Here is a 23,736-nt window from a genome sequence, read left to right on the forward strand (position 1 = left end):
ATGGATCTTAGGACGCTGCTGCTTTCAATCGCCTAGCAACTCCGTTAGTAAGCGTCAATAACGTTATAGAATCGATCGCCGGTAACGTTCGGCTCTCGTATTCGCCCACGTAGTCAAACTTTCCGCCGACGTCGTCATCAACCTACAAAATGGCGGCCACTGCGGAGAGCGCATCACGAAGCATTGCAGGCCACGCCCCTCGCAGTCACGCGCTGCAGACGTCAGCCGCGTCAGAGCACGCCGTACGTCCGTGCGCCCGTATAAATAGCGCGGCGCAGGGCTGCGGCCTTTTCCCCTCTACCCCGGCTGTTAGTGCTGTGTGTGGTGTGTGCTCCGGAGCCTCGGCACACATTTCTTATTATTAAAAAAAATATAAAAAAATAAAAAAAAAGCACAAAATCCCTTCAAAAAAACCCAGAAAAATCCCCTCAGCTCCTCCTCCGCACCTTTTATTTTATTTCAGTTGATTTTAACAAGAGAGGACGCCCCGCCGCCGCCGCCCGCTCTTCGTTTTAACGCAAGAGGAAAAAAAACTACAAAAGATAAAAAAAACGGAATAAGCAACGTGAAGAGAAGTGAAGAGAAAACCGCAGCGGAACCGTTACAGGAAGCCGAGGAGACGCTCCGACATCGGTGAGTTGTGGCGGGGCGGGCGGGAGCGGCCCGGGAGGTGCGCAGAGCGGCCGCCGTGCTGACGGGATGGCCTCGTGCCGGCGGGAGCCTCGCGGAGGCCGGGTGTGTAATGTGTACTTATCTGTCTGCTCCTCACCGAGGCTGGGGTGTAATATGTACCTACCTGTCGATGGGCTCCTCACTGAGGCCGGGGTGTAATATGTACCTAACTGCTGGGGGGCTCCTTGCTGAGGCGGGGTGTAATATGTACCTACCTGTCGATGGGCTCCTCACTGAGGCCGGGGTGTAATATGTACCTAACTGCTGGGGGGCTCCTTGCTGAGGCGGGGTGTAATATGTACCTACCTGTCGGCTCCTGGCGGAGGCCGGGGGGTATATTATGTGCCTGCCGGCTCCTCACAGAGGCCGGTGTGTGTGTGTATATATATATATATATATATCTCATACACCTCCCTGCTGGTGGGCTCCTCACAGAGGCTGAGTGTGTAAAAAAATATATATATATGATCTGCCTGCCCCTCAGTAGCCCTGTGTGTAAATGTGCCTGCTGGCAGGCTCCTCACAGAGGCCGGTGTGTGTGTGTGTGTGTGTGTGTGTGTGTGTATGTGTATATATATATATATATATATATCTCATACACCTACCTGCTGGTGGGCTCCTCACAGAGGCCGGGGTGTGTGTGTGTGTATATATATATATATATATCTCATACACCTACCTGCTGGTGGGCTCCTCACAGAGGCCGGGGGGTGTGTGTGTGTGTGTGTGTGTGTGTGTGTGTATGTATATATATATATATCTCATACACCAACCTGCTGGTGGGCTCCTCACAGAGGCCGGGGTGTGTGTGTGTGTGTGTATATATATCTCATACACCTACCTGCTGGTGGGCTCCTCACAGAGGCCTGTGTGTGTGTGTATATATATCTCATACACCTACCTGCTGGTGGGCTCCTCACAGAGGCCGGGGTGTGTGTGTGTGTGTGTGTATATATATATATATATATATATCTCATACACCAACCTGCTGGTGGGCTCCTCACAGAGGCCTGTGTGTGTATATATATATCTCATACACCAACCTGCTGGTGGGCTCCTCAGAGGCCTGTGTGTGTGTGTGTGTGTGTGTGTGTGTGTGTGTGTATATATATATATATATATATCTCATACACCTACCTGCTGGTGGGCTCCTCACAGAGGCCTGTGTGTGTGTGTGTGTGTGTGTGTGTATATATATATATATATATATATATCTCATACACCTACCTGCTGGTGGGCTCCTCACAGAGGCCTGTGTGTGTGTGTATATATATATATATATATATATCTCATACACCTACCTGCTGGTGGGCTCCTCACAGAGGCCTGTGTGTGTGTGTGTATATATATATATCTCATACACCAACCTGCTGGTGGGCTCCTCACAGAGGCCTGTGTGTGTGTGTGTGTGTGTGTGTGTGTGTATATATATATATATCTCATACACCTACCTGCTGGTGGGCTCCTCACAGAGGCCTGTGTGTGTGTGTGTATATATATATCTCATACACCAACCTGCTGGTGGGCTCCTCACAGAGGCGTGTGTGTGTGTGTATATGTATATATATATATATATATCTCATACACCTACCTGCTGGTGGGCTCCTCACAGAGGCCTGTGTGTGTGTATATATATCTCATACACCTACCTGCTGGTGGGCTCCTCACAGAGGCCGGGGTGTGTGTGTGTGTATATATATATATATATATCTCATACACCTACCTGCTTGCAGGCTCCTCACAGAGGCCGGTGTGTGTGTGTATATATCTCTCACACCTACCTGCTGGTGGGCTCCTCACAGAGGCCGGGGTGTGTATATATATCTCATACACCTACCTGCTGGTGGGCTCCTCACAGAGGCCGGGGGGTGTGTGTATGAGTGCCCTCTGTTGCTCCCCGGCACAAGTGCAGACCCCGTTATTTTAATGTTCCTACACTCTGGCAGTTTCCCTCGGCTCAGGCGTCTGCAGTAACAATAAATCTTCGTGTTCGAAATTCTGGCTGATTCTTCTATAATGCACATTTTCGTACACATGCGGCTTTGTTGCGCCCGCAATGTCTATTTGCTGCGTGCCGACAATCGCCGTAACGTTATCTTGGCATAATAGCCACAGACTTTCCGCTGTAATCTGCGGGTGTTCTATGTGCCCGCTGCGCCCCGTATTGCGTGTGCCATTAACGTGCCGCCTGTTGGGCGCCATGTAAAGTGATCGGTGGTGCATGTTACCTGTGCAGACAGACACTAAGCCCGCTGTCGCACAGTGCCGGCAAAACGCAGCCATGTTGACCACCATTTTCGGACACGGGCTTTTCATGCACCCCATCATTGTGATGGCTGATGAGGTATGTTAAAAAGCGGAAAAACGCGGCGAAGTAGCAGACAGCGCTTGAAAATAGCGGAGTTAGAAACCGCCGCGTTCAAACGCATGTCTGCGAGGCCCCCGGCGAAATCAATAGAAGCACTCTACTGCGATCAAGACTCCGCGGTAAAAAGCGCATGTGAGAGAGAGAGAGAGAGGTCTAAGGCCTCATGTCCACGGGGAAATCAGGCCCGCCGCGGATTCTTCATGGAGAATCCGTAGAGGGTCCCTCCTGCCCCGCGGACATGAGGCTAAAAAGAATAAACTCACCTCTCCGGACGCTGCAGTTCTTCCTTCCCGGCCGAATCTTTTCTTCGGCCCGGCGGATGTGCTCGGCATGCCGGCAGTGTGCCGCGTGCATGCGCTGGGCCGGAGAAAGAAGATCCAGCTGGGAAGGAAGGAAGAACCGCAGCGTCCGGAGAGGTGAGTTTAGTTATGTTACAGGTGTTCTGCAGATTCGGATGGCTTCCATAGGCTTCAATAGAAGCCTGCTGGAGCCCCGCACGAAAATGGAGCATGGTCCGGATTTTTTCCTGCACACGGATCCGCGTCTGCAGGGAAAAATGACATCCGCAGGTATTTACCTACCTGCGGGTGTCCAATGCATCCCTATGGGGCGCGGATCCGCGTGCGGGAGAAATGCTGCGGATTTTAAATATTAATTTACCCGTGGACATGAGGCCTTAGGCCTCATGTCCACGGGGAAAATCAGGCCCGCTACGTAGCGGGTCCCTCCTGCCCCGCGGACATGAGGGCTGAAAATAAGAATAAATGAGAATAAACTCACCTCCCATCCGCTCCGTTTCTTCTCTTCGCCGCGGCGTCATCTTCTCTGCGTCGCGGCCGGATCTTCTTTCTTCGGCTCGGCGGATGCGCATGATGACGTCGGTGACGTGCCCCGCGCATGCGCCGTCCCGAAGAAAAAAGATCCGGCCGCGACGGAGAGAAGATGGCGCCGCCGCGAAGAGAAGAAACGGAGCGTGTGAGTAAATCCCGATTTTGTCTCCCGCGGATCCGGACGGCTTCCATAGGCTTCAATAGAAGCCCGCGGGAGACCCGCATGAAAATGGAGCATGGTCCAGATTTTTTCATGCTCCATTTTTTTAAAAATCCCTTTTATTGACCATCCGCGGGTATTTATCTACCCCGCGGGTGGTCAATGCATCCCTATGGGGTGCGGATCCGTGGGCAGGAGAAGAGTTAAAATCCGCTGCGGATTTTAATTCTTATTTTGCCCGTGGACATGAGCCCTTAGGGTGCATGAAAACCAATCGCCTAACTCATGCCACAATGTGCATGCGGCTGCGCTACCTTAGTACTATTAACTATTGAACGATTGTGATCTATTTGAAGTCGCGTGCAGCGATGCGTTTTGGAAGATGAAACCCGTTGACTCGCTGAACAATCAGAGGTTTACGAGTGTAATGACTGCAATCACCTGACTGTGATGTCACATGTATGCAGCGCTGGTTTAGTCCTCCATCGTCCGGGCTCTCAGCCGGTGACACGCGGCAGTCACCCAGTAGGGCCCACAGACCGCAGGACGTTTGCGCGGCATTAAGGGAAGTTTCATTTTTAAATGTTAACCCCTTAGTGACTGAGCTTTTTTCCATTTTCGTGTCGTGTCCCCCCCCCCCCCCCCCCCACCCCCCCCACCCCCACTCCTTTATTTATCCATTGATGTAGCTGTATGAGGGCTTGTTTTTTTGCGGGACGTCCTGTAGTTTGCGTTTGTCCTATTTTGGAATACATACGGCTTTTTGATTGCATTTTTATAGCATTTTTTTGGAGACTGTGACCAAAAAAGCGTATTTCGGATGTTCTTTATTTTCGGCCGACGTTCACCGCGTGGGGTAAATAATGCGTTACTTTGACAGGTCAGACTTTTACGGATGCAGCGTTACCAAATATGTATTTTTAATTTATTTAGATTCTTTTATTATAAATATGGCAAAAGGGTTTTAAAACTTTTTTTATTTATATAATTGGCAAACTTTATTCCTCCTTATTTTTAGCCTGTTTTTTAGTCCCCAGAGGGGGCAACAACATGCGATGCTTTGATCTCTCCTGCAGTATGCCATAGCATTATATCATACTGCATTCTGATGGGCAGTCTGTCATGCCACCCCGCGGGGACGGCTTGATAGGCATTCTGCCATGACAGCCCTGGGGCCTTTCAGAAGGCCCCTAGGCGCAATGACACCTGCACGGCTTCCTGCGATCTCCTCACGAGGGGCCATACAGGACCCCCGAACATTGGTTGAGGATTTAAATGCTGTCAGTATTGACGGTGGCATTTAAAGGGTTAATTGGCCCAGCCAGCCATGCAGCTTATCGGAGCTGTTGCCACCAGATGTTGGCTGTAAGAAACAGACAGCGCCCGAAATGTATGGAGAGGGATCACTCCACCATCTCCCTTTATACACATTGTGTAGCGGCGGGACGTAAAACACACTAGGGCTGTCACTAAGGGTTTAAAGGGAACCTGTCACGTCCCCACAACACTGTACACGAAGTTATGGCGCTGTTGGGGACGGGGAGCCGTGTGAGGGATATTATATAGTCACCTGCTGTCGTCATCTGATATGTGTGCAATACAAATATCTGACTCTCTGAAAGACTTGTATAGGAGTTTTCAACGGACATCACGGCTGGATCGCGGGAGCGGGTGACTATTTAAAACCCCTCACCTGGTTCCCCCTCATATTCCTCATACAGCACTGTAAGGCCCCCTGCACACCACCAGCAGTGGCGGACTCGCGTTCCTGGTTAGTTTCATTTTCTTCTGCGCTGCGGATGGTCCGCACGGCGAGCCGTCGGACTTATACCGTACAGATGTTTTTTTAAACTGCAGCTCTTCCTGCGTCATCGCCTAGCGCTGACGTGGAATCCGTGACCTTTCCGCAATGTCGTTGTGGAAGGGCCACAGATCGGACGTCTTTCATTGACCTCATCTGTGAAAAATGGAGCGTGCTGCGATTATTTATTTTTATCATTCCTTTGCTTGCGGAAACTGCAATTGGTTCCACAAGTGTGCTGGAGAATCTATTTCCCATAGAATGCCAGGAGCGCTTTTTGGATCCACAGTGCAGACGCCCGCCGCGGATTCAGCAGCAAATATTCGACACTGGGCAGGAGCCCTAAGAGAAGGCCATTGTACACAAACTAGTATCTCAAAAAAAGTCGTTCCAACAAGTCCTTGGAGTCAGTCTGACGGCCAGCGAGCCCCCCAGACGACTCCCCCGCAGAGCATGGTGTGCTGGTTGTGCTGCTGGAATCACTATGTTCTTGTTCCAACAAGTGAAAGTGGACCATATTCGTTTAGTTCATTCGTCCGTTTTACAGGCGAGTGCAAGGCTGGAAAAAATCAACTTTGGCTCATTAGGTTTAAATACGGATCGCTCAGTGGTTCTTACCCACTTATGCAGCAAATGTGAGCGACTGAGCGATTTCTCGTTTGAACGAGCCAACAATGTATCTGGCTGTATAACCAGGCCGCACGAGAGCGAACGCTGACCTCTTCCAGTCGTTCAAATGAGGAATTGGCTCGTCTAAACAGACCCTCGGTTTGTTGCTGCGCCTGCTTTTAGCATGCTTTGTGGATGCTAATGCATCCCTATTGGGCTGCTTGATTTGCCAATCTCCCGCGTGGGTTCCGCAAATCAAATCCACCTGTGGACATTAGGCCTTAGGGCTCCCACACGAGAGATAATGCAATGCAGTACAGAAGTACTTCAGTGCATTATAGCAGTCAGAGCTTTTATGGCATAAATGTAAAAAATAAATTGTGTGCATTAAAAACAACCCTGTTGGTGTAAACCTTTTTTACACACCCACATGTTTAGTGTTATATCTGTACAATAACTATTTATCCTACGCAGCAAGAACTGTTAGAAAACAAACCAAAAAAAAACCTAAAGTAGGCAACATTTGCACATTTTTGCCTCCCAAAAAAGCAATAAATGTGTTCCTAAATGCCGTGTGTACTCCAAAATGGTACCAATAAAAACTACAGCTCCTCACGCATAAAACAAGCCCTCACAGGGCTCCGTCCATGGAAAAAGAGGAGTTTGAGGGTAACAATGTAATCAAAAATTCCCAAAGCATCACGTTTTTTTTAAGTCTTGATATTATTGTACCGGTCTACAGAAAAAACTTGTCATTTATGCTGCATGATTAACTCTGCAGAAAACAGGAACAGATTTTTCGGCCTGCCCAAAAAACTAAATTTAACAATACATAATATGTACCTAAAAATGGTGGCAATGAAAACTGCCGTGCGCCACACAAAAAAACCAAGCCCTCAAAAACAGGGCTGCGGTTTATTACCCCCGATGACCGGAAGTGTGATTAGTTTTGGAGGGTGTAATTGCTGGCACAGATGTTTGTAAGGGCGGTGAGCGATTCATAAAGGAAGCACAGTTTGCGCTCCGGGTTGTTATGCCCCACGTATAGCATGCAGGGCTTTGGGGTTTTCTTAAAGGGGTTTTCCCACTAACAAAAATGGCTAAATTGGTGCTAGAACCACATTATACAGTAATAGTAATTAGTGCACAATCTTGTAAATATCTTCCTCCTTGTCCACTTTCAGTATCCCATGGCTTCACTTCCTGGTCTCATGTAAAAGGGGGCGATCTTTGTGGATTCGGTGCCCTCTGGTCAGCAATCCTTTCCCAGCGCCCCTCCTAGGGTGCTTTTACACGGGGCGCTGTGTCGGGCCACAGATTCTCCACAGGCCGCCCCAGTGATAACCGTTCTTGTGCTTTTCCTAGTATTGCGGTAGTAATGTGATCTTGGGGTGGGATCAGGACTTGAGTCCATGTGTTAGAGGTTTATAGTGAAGTACATCAAGCACTTTCTGCCTCCCGGCTCACATGTTGGGGCTGTAATGGAGTTTAAATAGTTTGATTTAGGAGTGTCACTAAAATCCTATGAGAATCTCCCTATCAGAATATGCCATGTGAACCTATGGGGCACTCTCCTATCCGGAGTATGGGTCCATGTCCCCCGTCCCTCAGAGGGGCAAGTCCAGAATTTAGGAGCCAGTAATGCCACAGCAGGAACCAGTTTGACTCCGTTCCTCCTCAGCTGATTGTCAGCCCTATAGACTTTGAATAGAGGCATTGTGCATGCCAGGCCACTCAGACTTCTCTTAGGCACCAGTGACAACGGGGGTCTAGCCCTCTTTATCCATTTTTTCTGTAGTGATAAATGTGATTGGAGAACCCATTTTAAAAGGGTTATTCAGGCTTTAAAGGGAACCTGGCATCTGAACAGTATCAAACTTAGACCAGCTGCACACGGGTGGATTTGCGTTGTGGAACCCAGAGCGGGTGTGCGCAGCAAATATTGCCCATAGCATGCTATAAAAAAAAAAAAAAAAATTACTCCGGCACACGAACGGAAAGCAATTGCGACTTTCTGCTTGTGGGGTAAAATATAATACTATTTCTGTGCGGGCTCCGCACGGCCTGCTTCCATTGAAGTCCATTGACATTGCGGAAAGGTTGCGGATTCGATGACGTGGGGAAAGCAGGGGTTTAAAAAAGAATCTGTACTGCACATGTCCGACGGCTCGCCGTGTGGACCATCCACTGTACAGCAAAGATATGAGAGGTACGCATGGATTCTGGCTGGGAGCCGGGTCGTAATCCGATTAGGTCGTGTGCAGCCGGCCTACGTCATGCATCGGGAAGGTTACGGAGCTGAGGGGATGTATTCTTTGTCATGGGTCCCATGATGAAGTCTGTGCTCTGCATGAAAGTGACTGACTGACTTTTCAGAATGTCATGCACACACTGTTCAGTAGTCTATGGGAGAGCACTTGTGCACGGCGATCTCAAGTCAGATTTTTGTGCCGTGCAACGGATTAAATCGGGGAACGCCACGAGAACAGGGGAGCAGACTAGAATAAAAACAACCCGGCTCCCCGAATAGCAACATGACCGTTTTTGGTTTTGTTCAGAGGTGACAGGGTCCCTATAAAAGCTGATAGCCTGTCTTCAGGATAAACCATCCATATTTGGTCCACCAATCGCCTGATTGAACAGACAGCACACGTTGACTACTGCTACCGTTTAAGTGTTTCAGTGCCATAGTGTTTTAATAGCAGCCATTGAGTACCTGAGCCTTGTCCCGTTGAAATATAAAGTACGGCATTCTAAGTACTACAAGCTTCGTTTCAGTGGGACAACCCAGCGGTACTCAAAACGGCTGCAAAGAAATGTTGAGTACTGGATTGTACTCTGCAAACATTCAAGAGGCTGCATTGCTCAAACAAGTGCTGCCGCCCATGCAATCAGCTGCCCGGGTGGCGGACACCCCACTCCCTTTCTCAACCGGTGGGTATCAGCGGTGAGACCCCCCCCCCCCCCCCCCACCAATCAGCGAGTTGCGTCTTATTCTGTGGATAGGGGATAACTTGTGATCTTGGTACACCCCTTTAATGGATAGCAGTGATTTAGAAGGGCTGGTATTTTGATAACTGAGTCTAAAAATGCCGTTAGATGGAACAATGAATCTGAAAATCGCTGAACGAGTCGTCGACTAAAGAGAATCCTGCACTTGTTTGTCGTTCAGTTTCAGCCGGCATAAAAATCAGCGTTTGCTTCTCATTACGGATCACTCTGTGTTTCACCTAGGAATCTGAAACACTGAATGAGAACGGTTCGCAATGATTTTCTTAAGCAGGCTGCGTGACCGCAAACACTTGCGCAAAATGAGGATTGTGAGGCGTAAAAGAAGCATTAGAATCAGAACTGTGCTAAAAGGAAATTATGGTTCAATTCCCCATTGGCCCTACCGCGATAATGTCCTATACATGGTCATGTGACAGCTGCTGAGGACAGCGATTGGCTGCAGGAGACGTGTATATTGTACAGAACACTGCAAGACTGGTGGAGGTTGAACCAGTATGTTTTTTTTTTTTATTGTGACCCGATTGCCACATCTTTGAAAACCCTGGACAACCTGTTTATCCTCTTACTTGGAGTCTTCTGACTTGATTACCTGTTTTATTTTAAAGCAATTACTGAAATGTTAATTTTGGGTGTGAAATTTAATGATTTTTTTTTACCTTCCAGTTTAACCTTAACCACCAGCCAATATGAATCCAAGTGCTCCTAGCTACCCCATGGCCTCCCTGTATGTTGGGGACCTCCACCCCGATGTCACAGAAGCTATGCTGTATGAAAAGTTCAGTCCTGCTGGTCCCATTTTGTCAATCAGAGTATGCAGAGACATGATTACCCGGCGATCTCTTGGCTATGCTTACGTCAACTTCCAGCAGCCAGCAGATGGTAAGAACTTTGTATATACGTATGATCATATGGGGGGGGGGGGGCTTACATATTCCGAATCATAACAACTATGCAAAAAGAAAATTGGCCTAAAGTTTAGAGGACAGGTCTTAAAGGGGTTGTCCCGCGGCAGCAAGTGGGTCTATACACTTCTGTATGGCCATATTAATGCACTTTGTAATGTACATTGTGCATTAATTATGAGCCATACAGAAGTTATAAGAAGTTTTTTACTTACCTGCTCCGTTGCTAGCGTCCTCGTTTCCATGGAGCCGACTAATTTTCGGCGTCTAATGGCCAAATTAGCCGCGCTTGCGCAGTCCGGGTCGTCTTCTTTTCTGAATGGGGCCGCTCGTGCAGGATGCCGCCTCCGTGTAGCTCCGCCCCGTCACGTGCCGATTCCAGCCAATCAGGAGGCTGGAATCAGCAATGGACCGCACAGAAGCCCTGCGGTCCACCGAGGGAGAAGATCCCGGCGGCCATCTTCTTCAACCGGTAAGTAAGAAGTCACCGGAGCGCGGGGATTCAGGTAAGCACTGTGCGGTTTTTTTTTTAAGTCCCTGCATCGGGGTTGTCTCGTGCCGAACGGGGGGGGGGGGGGGTTGGAAAAAAAAAAACCCCGTTTCGGCGCGGGACAACCCCTTTAAGGGGAATGGTTGCCTTTACTGCAATGTTAGGGCATCACAACCCTAAATTGAGACCCCCGCTGAGCCTCAATAATAGGACTCTCGTGACAGGAATGCCCAAACGAGTGCCACTTGGGTGTCAGCAGTCCCATTGAAATGAATGGAGCAATGACTGCATGCTCGGCCAGTGCTCCATTCAGAGTGATGTTGCTGCAGGGGAAGAAGCAACCCTCTCTGTGACAGGAGAACTAGACATGGGAGTCCCATTCTCGAGATTGGCAGGGGTCTCCGTAATCCCCTGTGGGTAGGGTATTACTTTTTTTAATTGTGAAAACAGGTTCCCCATATGTGAAAATAACAAACGAGCAAATACTCTCCTGTCTTCCTGCATGCCCCTGCCAGCAGCTCTGGGTCTTCACTGTGATGTAGGGTTTCAGGCTGCTGATGGGGAACATGCAGGGAGACTGGAGAATAGAGGATTCACTCGTTTGTTCTTTTCAAGCATAGGAACGCATTTTCGTCGTTTAAAAAAGCACCTCGTGTATAACGGTTTGTTTCTTTCTTTCCCCTCTTACCAGCTGAACGTGCTCTGGATACCATGAACTTTGATGTCATTAAGGGCAAGCCTGTTCGCATCATGTGGTCTCAGCGTGACCCATCTCTCCGTAAGAGTGGTGTTGGCAACATTTTCATCAAAAATCTCGACAAATCCATTGATAACAAAGCCCTCTACGATACATTTTCTGCCTTTGGCAATATCTTGTCTTGCAAGGTAATCACTACTTCTAGATGTTTTTAAAGGTTTTATTGTTACATGTTGTCAATTTGTAACTTACTTATTTGTACTTACAGGTTGTTTGTGATGAAAATGGATCGAAGGGATATGGATTTGTACACTTTGAAACCCAGGAAGCTGCAGAGAGGGCCATCGACAAGATGAATGGCATGCTTTTAAATGACCGCAAAGTGTATGTATCCCTACGTAACATTCATAGACAATTTCTACTTTATTGTATTGTTAAGGGCTTGTGAAGAAATTTACTCCAGGTGTCGTGTTCTACTTTGATTTCCCCTCTGAGCCAGAATGGGTTTTAGGTCTTTATGTCGTTTTCTGGTGAACTCTAGCCCTTGTATTAAATGGATGACCATTCTTCTGAAGTACTCCCTTGTAATACTACATTCTCCCGGGAAATAGCTGGCTGTGGCCTTCTCCAAAATAGACACCCAGGGTAATCGGATGATGTGCTTAGTCCAATGTAGGTCTATGGCAGCAATAGCTATTGGATAGTCCAGTTAATTTTTGGTGGACATTGTTTTTATACATTGCACATAGATTCAACACTATGCAAGTTTTGTTGACACTAAATGGTTTGTTTTAAGCCACTGACATGCAGCATCGCAAAACGACGTTTACTGCAATTTTGACTGGCGGTTTTTAAACTGAGTTCAACAGCTCTTCTTACCGCATCCCATCATTGATGGGGTGCGATAAACCCGAGACCCCACGAAAATAGAGCAGATGCCGTGTTCGAGCACAGGTGCACGAGGCTTCATTAAAATTAATAAGTTGTACCGCTATTAGAAATGCTACGATAATCGCAGTAAAAGTGTGAATGGACCTATAGATTTCCTAATACAGTACTTTAATACATGTGGAATATGCATTCATAGATATTATTTCCTGTAAAGGTTTGTTGGCCGTTTCAAGTCACGTAAGGAACGAGAAGCTGAACTTGGAGCTAGAGCTAAAGAGTTCACAAATGTGTATATCAAGAACTTTGGTGAAGACATGGATGATGAACGGCTCAAGGAATTGTTTGGCAAATATGGTAAAGACCTTTGACACAGTTTTTGCAGCTCGTGATTATCTCGTTCCACGCTTGTGTTAATCACTATACTTGTGTTAATCTCACTGTAGGACCAGCTCTTAGTGTTAAAGTTATGACTGATGAAAGTGGGAAGTCCAAGGGATTTGGCTTTGTCAGCTTTGAGAGACACGAGGATGCACAAAAAGTAAGTTGAAGCAGAAAAGTCGCTATAGAGTATTCATTCCTTGGTGAGTTGCGAAAGTAATGCGACCCAAATATCCGACATGGTCATTCCCTACGGAAATATATAAACCCGATCCTAAACGAGCACTGTTCATAAACCAGTCTTACATTGCATATTTTTGCTGCCTTTTAGCACTTGACCTCTTTAGTTGCCTGAAACTTTTCCTTGGGTGTTTAGACCTAAATACAGAATTTGAATGTTGCATCATTTTGTAATACAAATAAGTGGATCACACAAGCAGTTACACTACTAAAGTTGTGTAGTCAAGCATTAGACAATGCTCAGCATCGTTTAAGCTTAAGCCCGTCATGTAGACTGCAGTATGTTATGGTTAATTTATGTAATTGTCCGCAAGCAGTTTAGGTAAATTGGCTTTGTGTTGCCAAACAAGATGCACTTTTGTTAATGCCTTGTAGCTGGAAAAACTAGACCTGTACTTTACTAGATTCTCAGCCATTAAAGGAGTTGTATCAGAAATGCAAGTTAGCCCCTGTCCACAGGATAGGGGAGGCTCACTGCTGAGACCTCCACCAATCCTGAGAATGGGGGTTAGTGTTCCCCTCTTATTGCAGGAATGCTTCTGCCATCCACAGTGAGGAAAAAGCAGTAAACGATCCATTCATTTCAGTGGGGCTAATGGAAATAGCCCAGCAGCAAGCGCTTGGCTATCTCCAGTAGTCCCGTTGAAAATTTAATAAAGCACATCGTACTTCCGCAACTGTTGCTCCATTTAATCTCCTCACTGTAGGGGATGCGGAAAGCCTGCAGTGAATACAGGGAATACGGACACCCCCCCCCCCCCCCCCCCAATATTCTAGAGATTAGTGAGGGTCTCAACGGTGAGACATCAATAAACGGCAAAACAATCCGTACTCTGTGAACAGGAGAATAACTTGCAATTTCGGCTATACTGCTGGAGGTATAAGTGTACCCTTGTTGTGTCTAGTTTTAACATTTTAGAATACAGTATATTCTAAATTAACCGAGAAGTCATCTGACAGTCATCCAGTTTTTTCCTTGCTCTCTCAGGCTGTGGGATATTTCATCATAACCCTGGCCCTGGTGGTATGCTACTGTCCTGGGGCTAGTCTATCTCTCTTCACTATTCTTGCCTGATGGCACAGTAGCTGACTTGTAATAGCTTATACAAGCCTGTCAGATGTTATACAAGCCAGAACTGCATGACTTCTCAGAGCGGCATAAAGTGCACTCTGTATTGTAAGTTGTTTTGGTTTTTTTTTCCCCCTCATTATTTCTATTTTTTTATGCTAAAACGGACACCTTTTTGTCAAAAGGCATCTTTAGAAAACTGGTTTCGGAACTGAAAATCTAGTTACAGGTTCCCTAAAACACTTATGGCTTGCAGTATATTGTGGAAATGCCACAAGCATTTGATGTGCCTCTTAACTGGTTGAAGTTTGCAGTGCCTGTGGTTGGTGTGAATAAACGAATTAGGGTCACATGACTCCTCCTTCAGTTAGATGAAGTTATCACACTTATGCCATATCCTGTGCTTCTACTATAAATGCTTAAGATTGTCATGCATGCACCTTCCCAGCACGTGATGTGGGTGTAACTGAAAGGTTAATCCTGTCACTCAATCTTGCACTTCCCTTCTACTCTGGTTGCATAAATCACACATGAAAGGCCCATATACACGGGATGATCGTTCAGAGTTCAAATCCCCACGCTCCCGTGGGAGTTTAAATGATGTCCTGTGTTAATTACATGCAGAAACTGAGCTATAGTTCAGTCATTTAGTTCCTGCATGCAGCAACCTGAACGACTAGCCATGGAGTGTTAAGTCATTCAGTTCTAAATGACTGCCTGCTTACAGTGAATGGAGGCAGGTGGAAAGTGCACCCTGTCTGTCTCTCCTCTGTTCCAGCAGCACTTTCAGCTATGGTCACCCCTGTGTAATAGCACAGGAGTGAGCTTCACTGGGTTGATTGTCAACAATCATTGTATGTAAAGTTACCATTGTGCACTCCATCTGAACAATGATTTTTAAGGTGAACCTAAAATCCATCCTTCAGCTGCAGAGATAAAGTACTGCTGTGTTCTACGTGGGAGATGGCAGATTACATTGTGTTCTTCCAGCAGCCCCATGGAGAACAATGCAGCTGTGTGCAGAGCTAAGCCCACATGCTGGTCTCTGCAAACCGCTCCTGGAGGCCCTCTTGCATGCAAATGAAGATAGTGTTAATAGACATTAGTGTTGATTAACACTTTATGCACAATCACAAACTTTCAATCTTTCAGTTGTTTAAAAGGATTCTCTGCGTGTAAATGAGCCTTAAGCTTATTAAAATTTTAGTACAAAACTTTTTAACTAAGACTGTGTCATACAGTTACAAAAATAAAGGAGAAACAAACCTTTAACTTACTGGGATTTTTAAAGGCTTTGTATCCTGAGGCCGGTTGAAAAAAAACATTCCAGTGGCGGAGCTGGCCATTTCAAATGTGACACTCCTATCCAAGGGATGATGGCAACTCCCTCAGAACTGCTTTCTGCAATAAGTATTTGTACTGTTCAAAGAACTTACAGGATAAACAGTTTACCCTGTGGACATCACATGCACAAATTTATGCAGTCATGCTACATTTTCGTCACAATAAGGGCGCATACCCACTGGAGTTTCTTTTTTTCTCTTGTGCTGCGAGAGCGAGTGAAAACACTTGTCTCGCAACGGAAGAAAAATATGGTGATATTGCCATTGCTTTCAAGGGGCCAGCAGCAGTAGCGCTAGCCCCATTGCAAACATCAGGAGAATATCAGGCCTTCTGCCACAGCTGTCACATTCATTGATGAATAGCTAAGCGCTGGCTGTAATTGGATGAGTGCTCAGCCAATCAGCACAGCCCTTTCAGGAGGCAGGGATTTAAAAAATGAAGGTGCTGGTCAGCAGTGCAGGGGAGCCAGCTGGAGGACACATCTGAGCAGTGGAGAGGTGAGTAAAGTTTTTTTTTTTTTTTCATTTTTTTTTATTTTTTATTTTCTTAAACCAGGTAGGGATGATTTTGTGGTTTGCCACAAAACCACTGCTTTCAATGGGGCTGGCAGCAGCGCCGACCCCATTAAAAGCAATGGGATAGCATGCTGGACTTCTGCCACAGCTGTGGCAGAAGTCCCGATATTCTCTGTATGTTTTCAGCAGGGCTATAGCTGCTGCCGCTGGCCCCATTGACAACACTGACGATATCGCAGCGTTTTTCTTGCGCTGCGATCCGAGTGTTTTCTCTCGCAGCGCAAGAGGGGGAAAAACCGCCAGTGGGTGTGTGCCCTTAGGAAACTCCTTTAAGCACTAAAGTAACTCGGGCTTAGTTCTGGGAGCTAACTTTCATTTTTGTCTTAGGCTGTTGATGAAATGAATGGTAAAGACATGAATGGTAAGGCTATTTATGTTGGAAGAGCCCAGAAAAAAGTTGAAAGGCAAACTGAGCTTAAGAGAAAGTTTGAGCAAATGAAGCAGGACCGAATCACCAGATATCAGGTAAGTTGACTGACTTCTAGTTTTCTCTGTACACCTTAGATTAGTGAGGTTTATTAATTGTTTCATCTTTATAGGGAGTCAATCTTTACGTAAAAAATCTTGATGATGGAATTGATGATGAAAGATTGCGAAAAGAATTCTCTCCTTTCGGTACCATCACCAGTGCAAAGGTGAGCAAATGTCTTCTAAACATAATTATGCTTACGGTTTACTGGAACGTTTTCTCCTCTACCAAAGAATTTGTATTTGTAGTGTAATAGTTCACGTCTTTCAGTCGATTTAGGCCTCATGTCCACAGGCAAAACTGAATTGTGGAATGGCCACTCCGTGAACCATCCTGTTTTGCTAGCTCTCGTTCAGGAGCACGGAGACACGGGGGACGAATGTCGGGCATAGTTTGCCCGACATTCGTCCTGTTTAAAAGGACCTTAAATGTTTCAACACCCAGTTTGTGTTTTATACCTAATTTTCAAATATATCTTTCTAATTCAGGTCATGATGGAAGGTGGACGCAGCAAAGGATTCGGCTTTGTTTGTTTCTCCTCCCCAGAAGAGGCAACCAAAGCTGTCACAGAAATGAATGGTAGGATTGTGGCCACCAAGCCGTTATATGTTGCCTTGGCACAACGCAAGGAGGAACGTCAAGCCCATCTGACCAACCAGTATATGCAGAGAATGGCCAGTGTGAGGGCTGTACCCAACCCAGTCATCAATCCTTATCAACCACCACCATCCAGCTACTTCATGGCAGCTATTCCACCGGTATGTCGTGACACATCCAGCCTATGAATGAATCTGTTGTGCATGTGGCAAGTCTTTGTTAAATACATGTTCTCTCTTTAGGCTCAAAATCGTGCTGCATACTACCCAGCTGGACAAATAGCTCAGCTTAGACCCAATCCCCGTTGGACGGCACAAGGTGCTAGACCCCACCGTAAGTCCTACATTGAATAGCTCGTTTTGTACAGTAATATAATACTACTGGTGCAGATAACCTGATCTTGAAGTGAACTAAATTTGGCTCATGCCATGTTAGGCTGAGTTTTAAACTACTATCTTGAGTAACCTGAATTATCAATTTACCTTCCTACAGCATTCCAGAATATGCCAGGAGCCATCAGACCTGCTGCTCCAAGACCTCCAACCTTCAGTACAATGAGACCAGCCTCTTCAGTCCCACGTGTTGTATCAGCTCAGCGTGTTGGTAAGTGCTTGTCTGTAGAACCTCCAGTTTTTCACGCACAGTGTCTTGGCCCAAAGCATTGCATTTTTCTCAGTTTTAAAAGGATGTTCCAAAATATACCTGACAATGAGTTTTATTCCTGGTTATGGATGCACAGAAGCGCCCAACAGTCTTCCCAGTGATAACCGATCCTGTGCTTTCACACACAAGCAATGATTGCTCAGTGAATGGAGGCGGAGAAGGCTGGGGATCGCTCCTGCCATCTGCCTATATTCACAGTAAACATGCAGTCATTCATAGATTAATAACTACCTGTTTACATGGGGTGGTTATCAAGTTTTTGTGTCTCCCTGTTTCAGCCCTTCTGTAGAATTTTTGCACATGAAAATAGTTTTTATGTGCTCAAAAAACCCATTGAAGGGCCATTGTTGAGATGCACAAATATGCAGATTTCCTGCATATTCGTGCTGGCCCATTTAATTCTATGGTTTATATTGGTGCTTAATACGCCCCAAAATAGGACATGTTGGGTATCGCATGAGAAGTACACACGAGTGAACCTTCTGAAATCACTAGGTTCTGTTCCCTGTGTATCATGCGGTGTGAATAAGCCCTAACCAGTGCTCATTTTTCTTTGCTTTTCTTTCTTTCTCTTACAGCAAATACTTCAACCCAAACAATGGGACCTCGTCCTACAGCCGCCGCTGCAGCAGCCGCCACTTCCACCGTGCGCTCTGTTCCTCAATATAAATATGCTGCTGGTGTTCGTAATCCTCAGCAACACCTTAATGCTCAGCCACAAGTTGCTATGCAGCAGGTAAGGATTGATTTATAGATGAATGTTCTGATATGAAAACAGGAATTTGAAGGCCATAATCTGACTTGAAATTGAGGTGCCCAAATAAGATGAATTACAGCTGAAACCCTGTTCCAGTGAGACCCGCTCACCATATGTGTATAGGGATGTCCTGACTCTTCTCTCCTAAACACATGAGATAGTTTGAGGATTATGGGGCATGTTGGATTTTAAGATGTTGAAACCTTTCCTGTAATTGGAGATAAGCTGCTGTTGATGTCTAGCAGCACCGGATTTCCCTCTTCATTGAGAATGCATGCATAAATTTGCAAGGTTTGGGAGGGAAAGCTGTCAGTCTGAACAGTTTGGGCTGCTATCTAAGGCATATGGGTACCTTTTACACTTAACAGTTAATCTGCATAAGAGATATGCACAAACTAAATCACTGTCTTCATACAGATTACATTCTAAAATTAAACTTGACACTTTCTGAAACCAGATGACACCTCAGATTGTGTTAAGATGTTTCCTAATATGCAGCACATTTGCTTTACAGCCTGCTGTCCATGTGCAAGGACAAGAGCCTTTGACTGCTTCTATGCTGGCCTCTGCTCCTCCACAGGAACAGAAACAAATGCTAGGTATGTACAGTTTCACTACTGCTATATTTTTTGCACACTGATAGAAGATAAAGTTTGACTTGAGGCTTTTTGCTTTTAGGTGAGCGTCTCTTCCCTCTTATTCAAGCCATGCACCCAACACTGGCTGGTAAAATCACAGGCATGTTGCTGGAAATTGATAACTCTGAACTTCTCCACATGCTTGAGTCACCAGAATCTCTCCGCTCTAAGGTAATTCGCAGTGTAGTGTGTACCATTGTTTGAGGCCATCACAAGTGTAGTATTGAGGTCTGGTGTTAAATTTGACTTTTAATTTTAGGTTGATGAAGCAGTTGCTGTGCTGCAAGCCCATCAGGCTAAAGAAGCTGCACAGAAGGCTGTGAACAACGCTACTGGAGTGGCCGCAGTTTAACATGCATGTAAGTTGTGCTTTCCTTTTTTTAGGGTTTACAAGCTGGTGCCTGAAACAATTCTAAATGGCATTTCAGTCTCTACATTTATCTTGTAGTGATTAAAGTCTATTTTCAGTTTTTTATTTCTATATAATGAGCATGATTTTCACCTTGCCAATCAAAACATTGTTGCAGACTAGGATACTTTGTAGTCACTGCAAGTATTTTACTTAAAAGGGTTCTCTTACTAGAAGAAGAAAAATAAATACTTGCCTATTCCTCCCCTGGCAGCCTTGTCACGTATTCTTATCGACTATCTTCTCTTGGCTTCTCCAGTCCATGGGTCACCTCACCACCAGTCGGCCGGATCATCTTCCTGTTATGTATCGTATATTCACAGGCATTTTGCTTCCTGCAGGTCAGTGTACCCTGTCACTAGTGACTAAGTGTTCACTAACTAGCAGCAACTGCTGAATCCCATGCCGGGCTACTGCCGCAACTGTGCATGCAGTGTCTGACCGCGGGTGTTCATATGCTATTGCCGCTAGACCCCGCTCGTGCAGTTGCGGTAATAGTCTGGCATAGGATCTGTCATTTCCTGCTAGTGACGTAGCGTACACTGACCTGCAGAAAGCAGAATGCCTGCGAATGAATGATACATCACAGAAAAAAGGAATTGTTTGGCTCGGGACGAGGTGACCCAGGGGAGTGCAGGAGCCCAGAGAATGTGCCAAGAATACTACCTGGGGAGGAATAGGTAAGAATTGGATTTTTTCCCCCTAATGACAGAACCCCTTTAACCACTTAATGACGGAGTGTTTTTTTTCCTTCAAATTTTCAGTAGTTCCTCCCTCTTAAAAAATGTATCCATTGACGTCGCTGTATGAGGGCTTGTTTTTTGCAGGACGAGTTGTATTTTTCAATGGAACCATTTAATGTACCATATAATGTACTGAGAAACTTCAAAAAAATTAAGTGGAGAGAAAGGGACAACCTTTTTCTATGGCGCAGTAACTGCAACAAAAATGACATGATAACTTTATTTTGGTCAGTACGATTCCAATACTAAACTTGTGTAGCTTTGTATCTTGCTGTACTACTTGTGCTTTTTTCCAAAGATATATTGAATTTTTTGCGGGACGTCCTGTAGTTTGCTTTGGTACCATTTTAGAATGCATATGACTTTTTGATCACTTTTTATTACATTTTTTTCCTGGAGACAGGGTGATCAAAGCCCTTTTTTTTTTTTCTTTTTCTTTTCGGAGTTTCATTGTCTGGTGTAAATAATGCAATAGGCCCCCTGTCCATGAGTGTTGCGGTATTCCGCGGCGGTTCTCAGCCGTGGGAGCTGCCGCCCGGGGCAGGAGCCGGCAGACAGATCTCCATGGTCAAGACTATCTGACAGGCTGACTGCGGAGAATTGTGGCAATTCGATGCCTTGATCACTCCTGCAGTTTGATGTAATACCATAGCATTACATCATACTGTGATCGGACAGGCATATTCCTTAAACGTATCACAGAACATAGAATATAGTGTATTAATTGCTTGCTTGTTTTTTCTCTTCTAGGCAAATGGGACTTCACTTCATCTGAGAAAAATATCAAAACATGGAAAAACCTTAAATCTCTGAAAAACACTGCAAAACATAAAATCAAATAAAAAAGGAAAGGAAACGACAATGCTTACGTACAGACAAATGCCAGGTCTGGCCTATCAGTGCTAGTCCTAGATATTAAATAAAAAAAAAAAATCAAAAAAATAGTAAAATATAAAACACAAATGGAATTGTTTTTTAAGACCCGGGGAAAGGCATTTTGAAAAACAGTACGAGAAGTTAAGCATTCCTTTCTTTGATTTTGTAATTCTTTATTGTTGAAAAGCCCAGAATTTCGCCACAGTTGGTTTTTGTGGGAAAGATAGCTGGGCGAAAACATAATTTGGATTATAAAATTTCTTGCTTTAATAAAATTACTTAAAACCTTACATGAATTTCTGGTTACTTTGGTATAAACTCTACAAGTTTCTCCAAGTATAAACTACTCCGTTCAGAATGACTGAGAGGTTACTTCTAAAGGAATTGTCCTGACATGTCTGTCAGTAACTAGTGTTCCCCAAGTATCAATTCTGGAGCATCTTTTTCCTGTTACTTCTTGAAATGTGTTAAATGGAGATGAGCGAGCGTACTCGCTAAGGCAAATTACTTCAGCGAGTATTGCCATTTTCGAGTGCATGCCCGCTTGTGCCAAAAGATTTGTGAGCCAGCGGGGGTGGATATTGGGCCTAAAGGGGTTGTGTGGACTTTCTGGCTTTGTTTCTATTAATGACCTGTCCTCAGGAAAGGGCATCAATAAATGATTAACAGGTGTCCATTGCTTGGCTTCTCCACCAGTCAGCTGATTCCTGGTGCTGCCGTCATTGAACAAAGTGGGATGTAGGTACACTAACTATAGTTGTCTGCAATACCAACCTGGGTTGCTACGCTATGATCTGCACAATCTGTTTTCTGTGCTGCTCATAGTGACAGCCCTGTGAAATCAGCTGATTGTTGGGGATTACCAGCGGCGTACCCCCTGCTGATCTGTTGACCTATCCTGAAGAAAAGTAATCAAGACATTCAATGACACTTAAATCAATCAAATTGTTGCTGATGTCACTGTAGGAGCACAGCTAATCAACAAGTTGAAAAAGTTAACCCATTTGTCAAGTCATATACACTGCTGAAATATTAAGAAACCGCTTGAGAGAAACTGCTTTTATCCCACTTCTGACACATCAAAGAAAAGTTTTGATCAGTGGGGGTGTCGTTGGTAAGGGCTTAATGCAGTTTTAATCTTCTATTCATATGCAACTCTACCCCTCCAGATCCCTCCAGCTTTGTTCTCTCTTGTGACACACAACAGATTTCAAGCACACTAGTTGTAATACAAATTGACCACTAGATGTCACCCAAATACAAATGAACACCTACTTTGTGCATTGACACGGAAGCTCTACGCACTTGATGGAAATGCAGTCCTGCTTCCGTCACTTTGGGGGGGGGGGGGGGAATTAAAAAAAAATAAAGGTTCACATCCTTAAGGAGTTAGCTACCAATGTGGTTTATGAGAGAGGAAAAATATATAATAGTCCAAGACTAGTCTGGTATAAAAGCAATGTGATATGCTAATAGTACAAAAATGACATTAGGCCAGAAAAGGTCAATATCCATGCATTGTGTGCTGCTAGAGAGCCCAGACCCCATGAGTATCGCTACTGCATGGGTAACTTCAGCATGGAACTAACTAAACATCAAGTCCATAGCGAGACCGTGGCCTTAGCCAATCAAAGCGCCGCTTAATGAGCCAACCATAGCCATTCAACGGAGCACCTGGAGAGCAGCAAGAGGGAACGGGATGGTGCCTGCAAGGGGAGTTTTTTTTCTTAGTGTAGCTAGGGCTTATTTTCAAGCAACCCCCCCCCCCCCCCAAAAAAAAATCAGGGTAAGTGGTTTTAAGGGTAGGTCTTATTTTCAGGGAGGCGTGGTACTAATAAGCGATGGTCTAAGTACTGACTATTGACAGTAACAACTGCACCCTTTTTACATTGGATTTCCTTGATAACTCATATTTTTTTTCCCCACAAAAAAATTGAATTGGTTTTTAAAAATGGCAAACCTCAGGCGCCAATAACACCTTTCTCATCTGTTCACCTTTATCACAACCATGGTAGTCATATAACTGAATTTACTGGAGGTTCCTTTTCACAAGTTGGCATCTGATGTGGAGGAGGAAAGTCACTTAAGGTCGAGTTCACGCAGGCGAGAAAATCGCGGCAATATCACAATTTTGCTCATGAGATGTCAGAGCGTTAGTGCTGATTTTTCTCGCAAAAATATCACTGCTGCTTGCCATTTTCTCACATGAAAGTCAATTGGAGTTTCTAATGTTAAAAACGCATTACACGAAAATAGCAAATTTGTGCTTTGAGATTCGATAAAAAGGAGGCTCCATAGGGAGACATGGGAGATAAAAAAAAATCACAAAACACAGGAAGATAGGACATGCTACGATTGTTTTTCACACAATATCGCATGAGTGAAAACATCGCAAACGTGAAGGAAACCATTGAAAATCATTGTTTTCATAATCCTGCTTTCTCTCACGCATCGCACGAAAATTGCGCAATTCTATCGACTGTGTGGAACCGGCCGTTGTCCACCATAAATTTTACTACTATAAGGAAAAAGGCACAATACAGACC

The 23,736-nt window shown here is 45.3% G+C and overlaps 1 protein-coding gene across 1 annotated transcript; it reads left to right on the plus strand.

Annotated features, from left to right (window-relative positions):
- Positions 1-279: 279 nt before the first annotated feature.
- On the plus strand, positions 280-21,480 carry LOC136591284 (polyadenylate-binding protein 1). The gene is made up of 16 exons (XM_066588504.1): positions 280-633; positions 10,116-10,331; positions 11,536-11,729; positions 11,810-11,925; positions 12,647-12,786; positions 12,876-12,970; positions 16,366-16,503; positions 16,578-16,673; positions 16,996-17,265; positions 17,347-17,437; positions 17,597-17,707; positions 18,346-18,503; positions 19,039-19,123; positions 19,203-19,333; positions 19,422-19,521; positions 21,065-21,480. The coding sequence occupies exons 2-15, from the start codon at positions 10,139-10,141 to the stop codon at positions 19,512-19,514; spliced, it is 1,911 nt and encodes a 636-aa protein (XP_066444601.1). The 5' UTR covers positions 280-633; positions 10,116-10,138; the 3' UTR covers positions 19,515-19,521; positions 21,065-21,480.
- The last annotated feature ends 2,256 nt before the right edge of the window (positions 21,481-23,736 follow it).

This window comes from Eleutherodactylus coqui, unplaced genomic scaffold (genome assembly GCF_035609145.1).
Source record: "Eleutherodactylus coqui strain aEleCoq1 unplaced genomic scaffold, aEleCoq1.hap1 HAP1_SCAFFOLD_28, whole genome shotgun sequence".
NCBI classification, from domain to species: Eukaryota; Metazoa; Chordata; class Amphibia; order Anura; family Eleutherodactylidae; genus Eleutherodactylus; species Eleutherodactylus coqui.

Bases quoted from the DNA above. Each gene is read 5' to 3' on its own strand.
- LOC136591284 (XM_066588504.1), top strand. From the start codon at position 10,139: ATGAATCCAAGTGCTCCTAGCTACCCCATGGCCTCCCTGTATGTTGGG. The intron at 11,926-12,646 runs GTATGTATCCCT...TTTCCTGTAAAG, and splicing joins CTTTTAAATGACCGCAAAGT to GTTTGTTGGCCGTTTCAAGT. The intron at 17,266-17,346 runs GTATGTCGTGAC...TTCTCTCTTTAG, and splicing joins TCATGGCAGCTATTCCACCG to GCTCAAAATCGTGCTGCATA.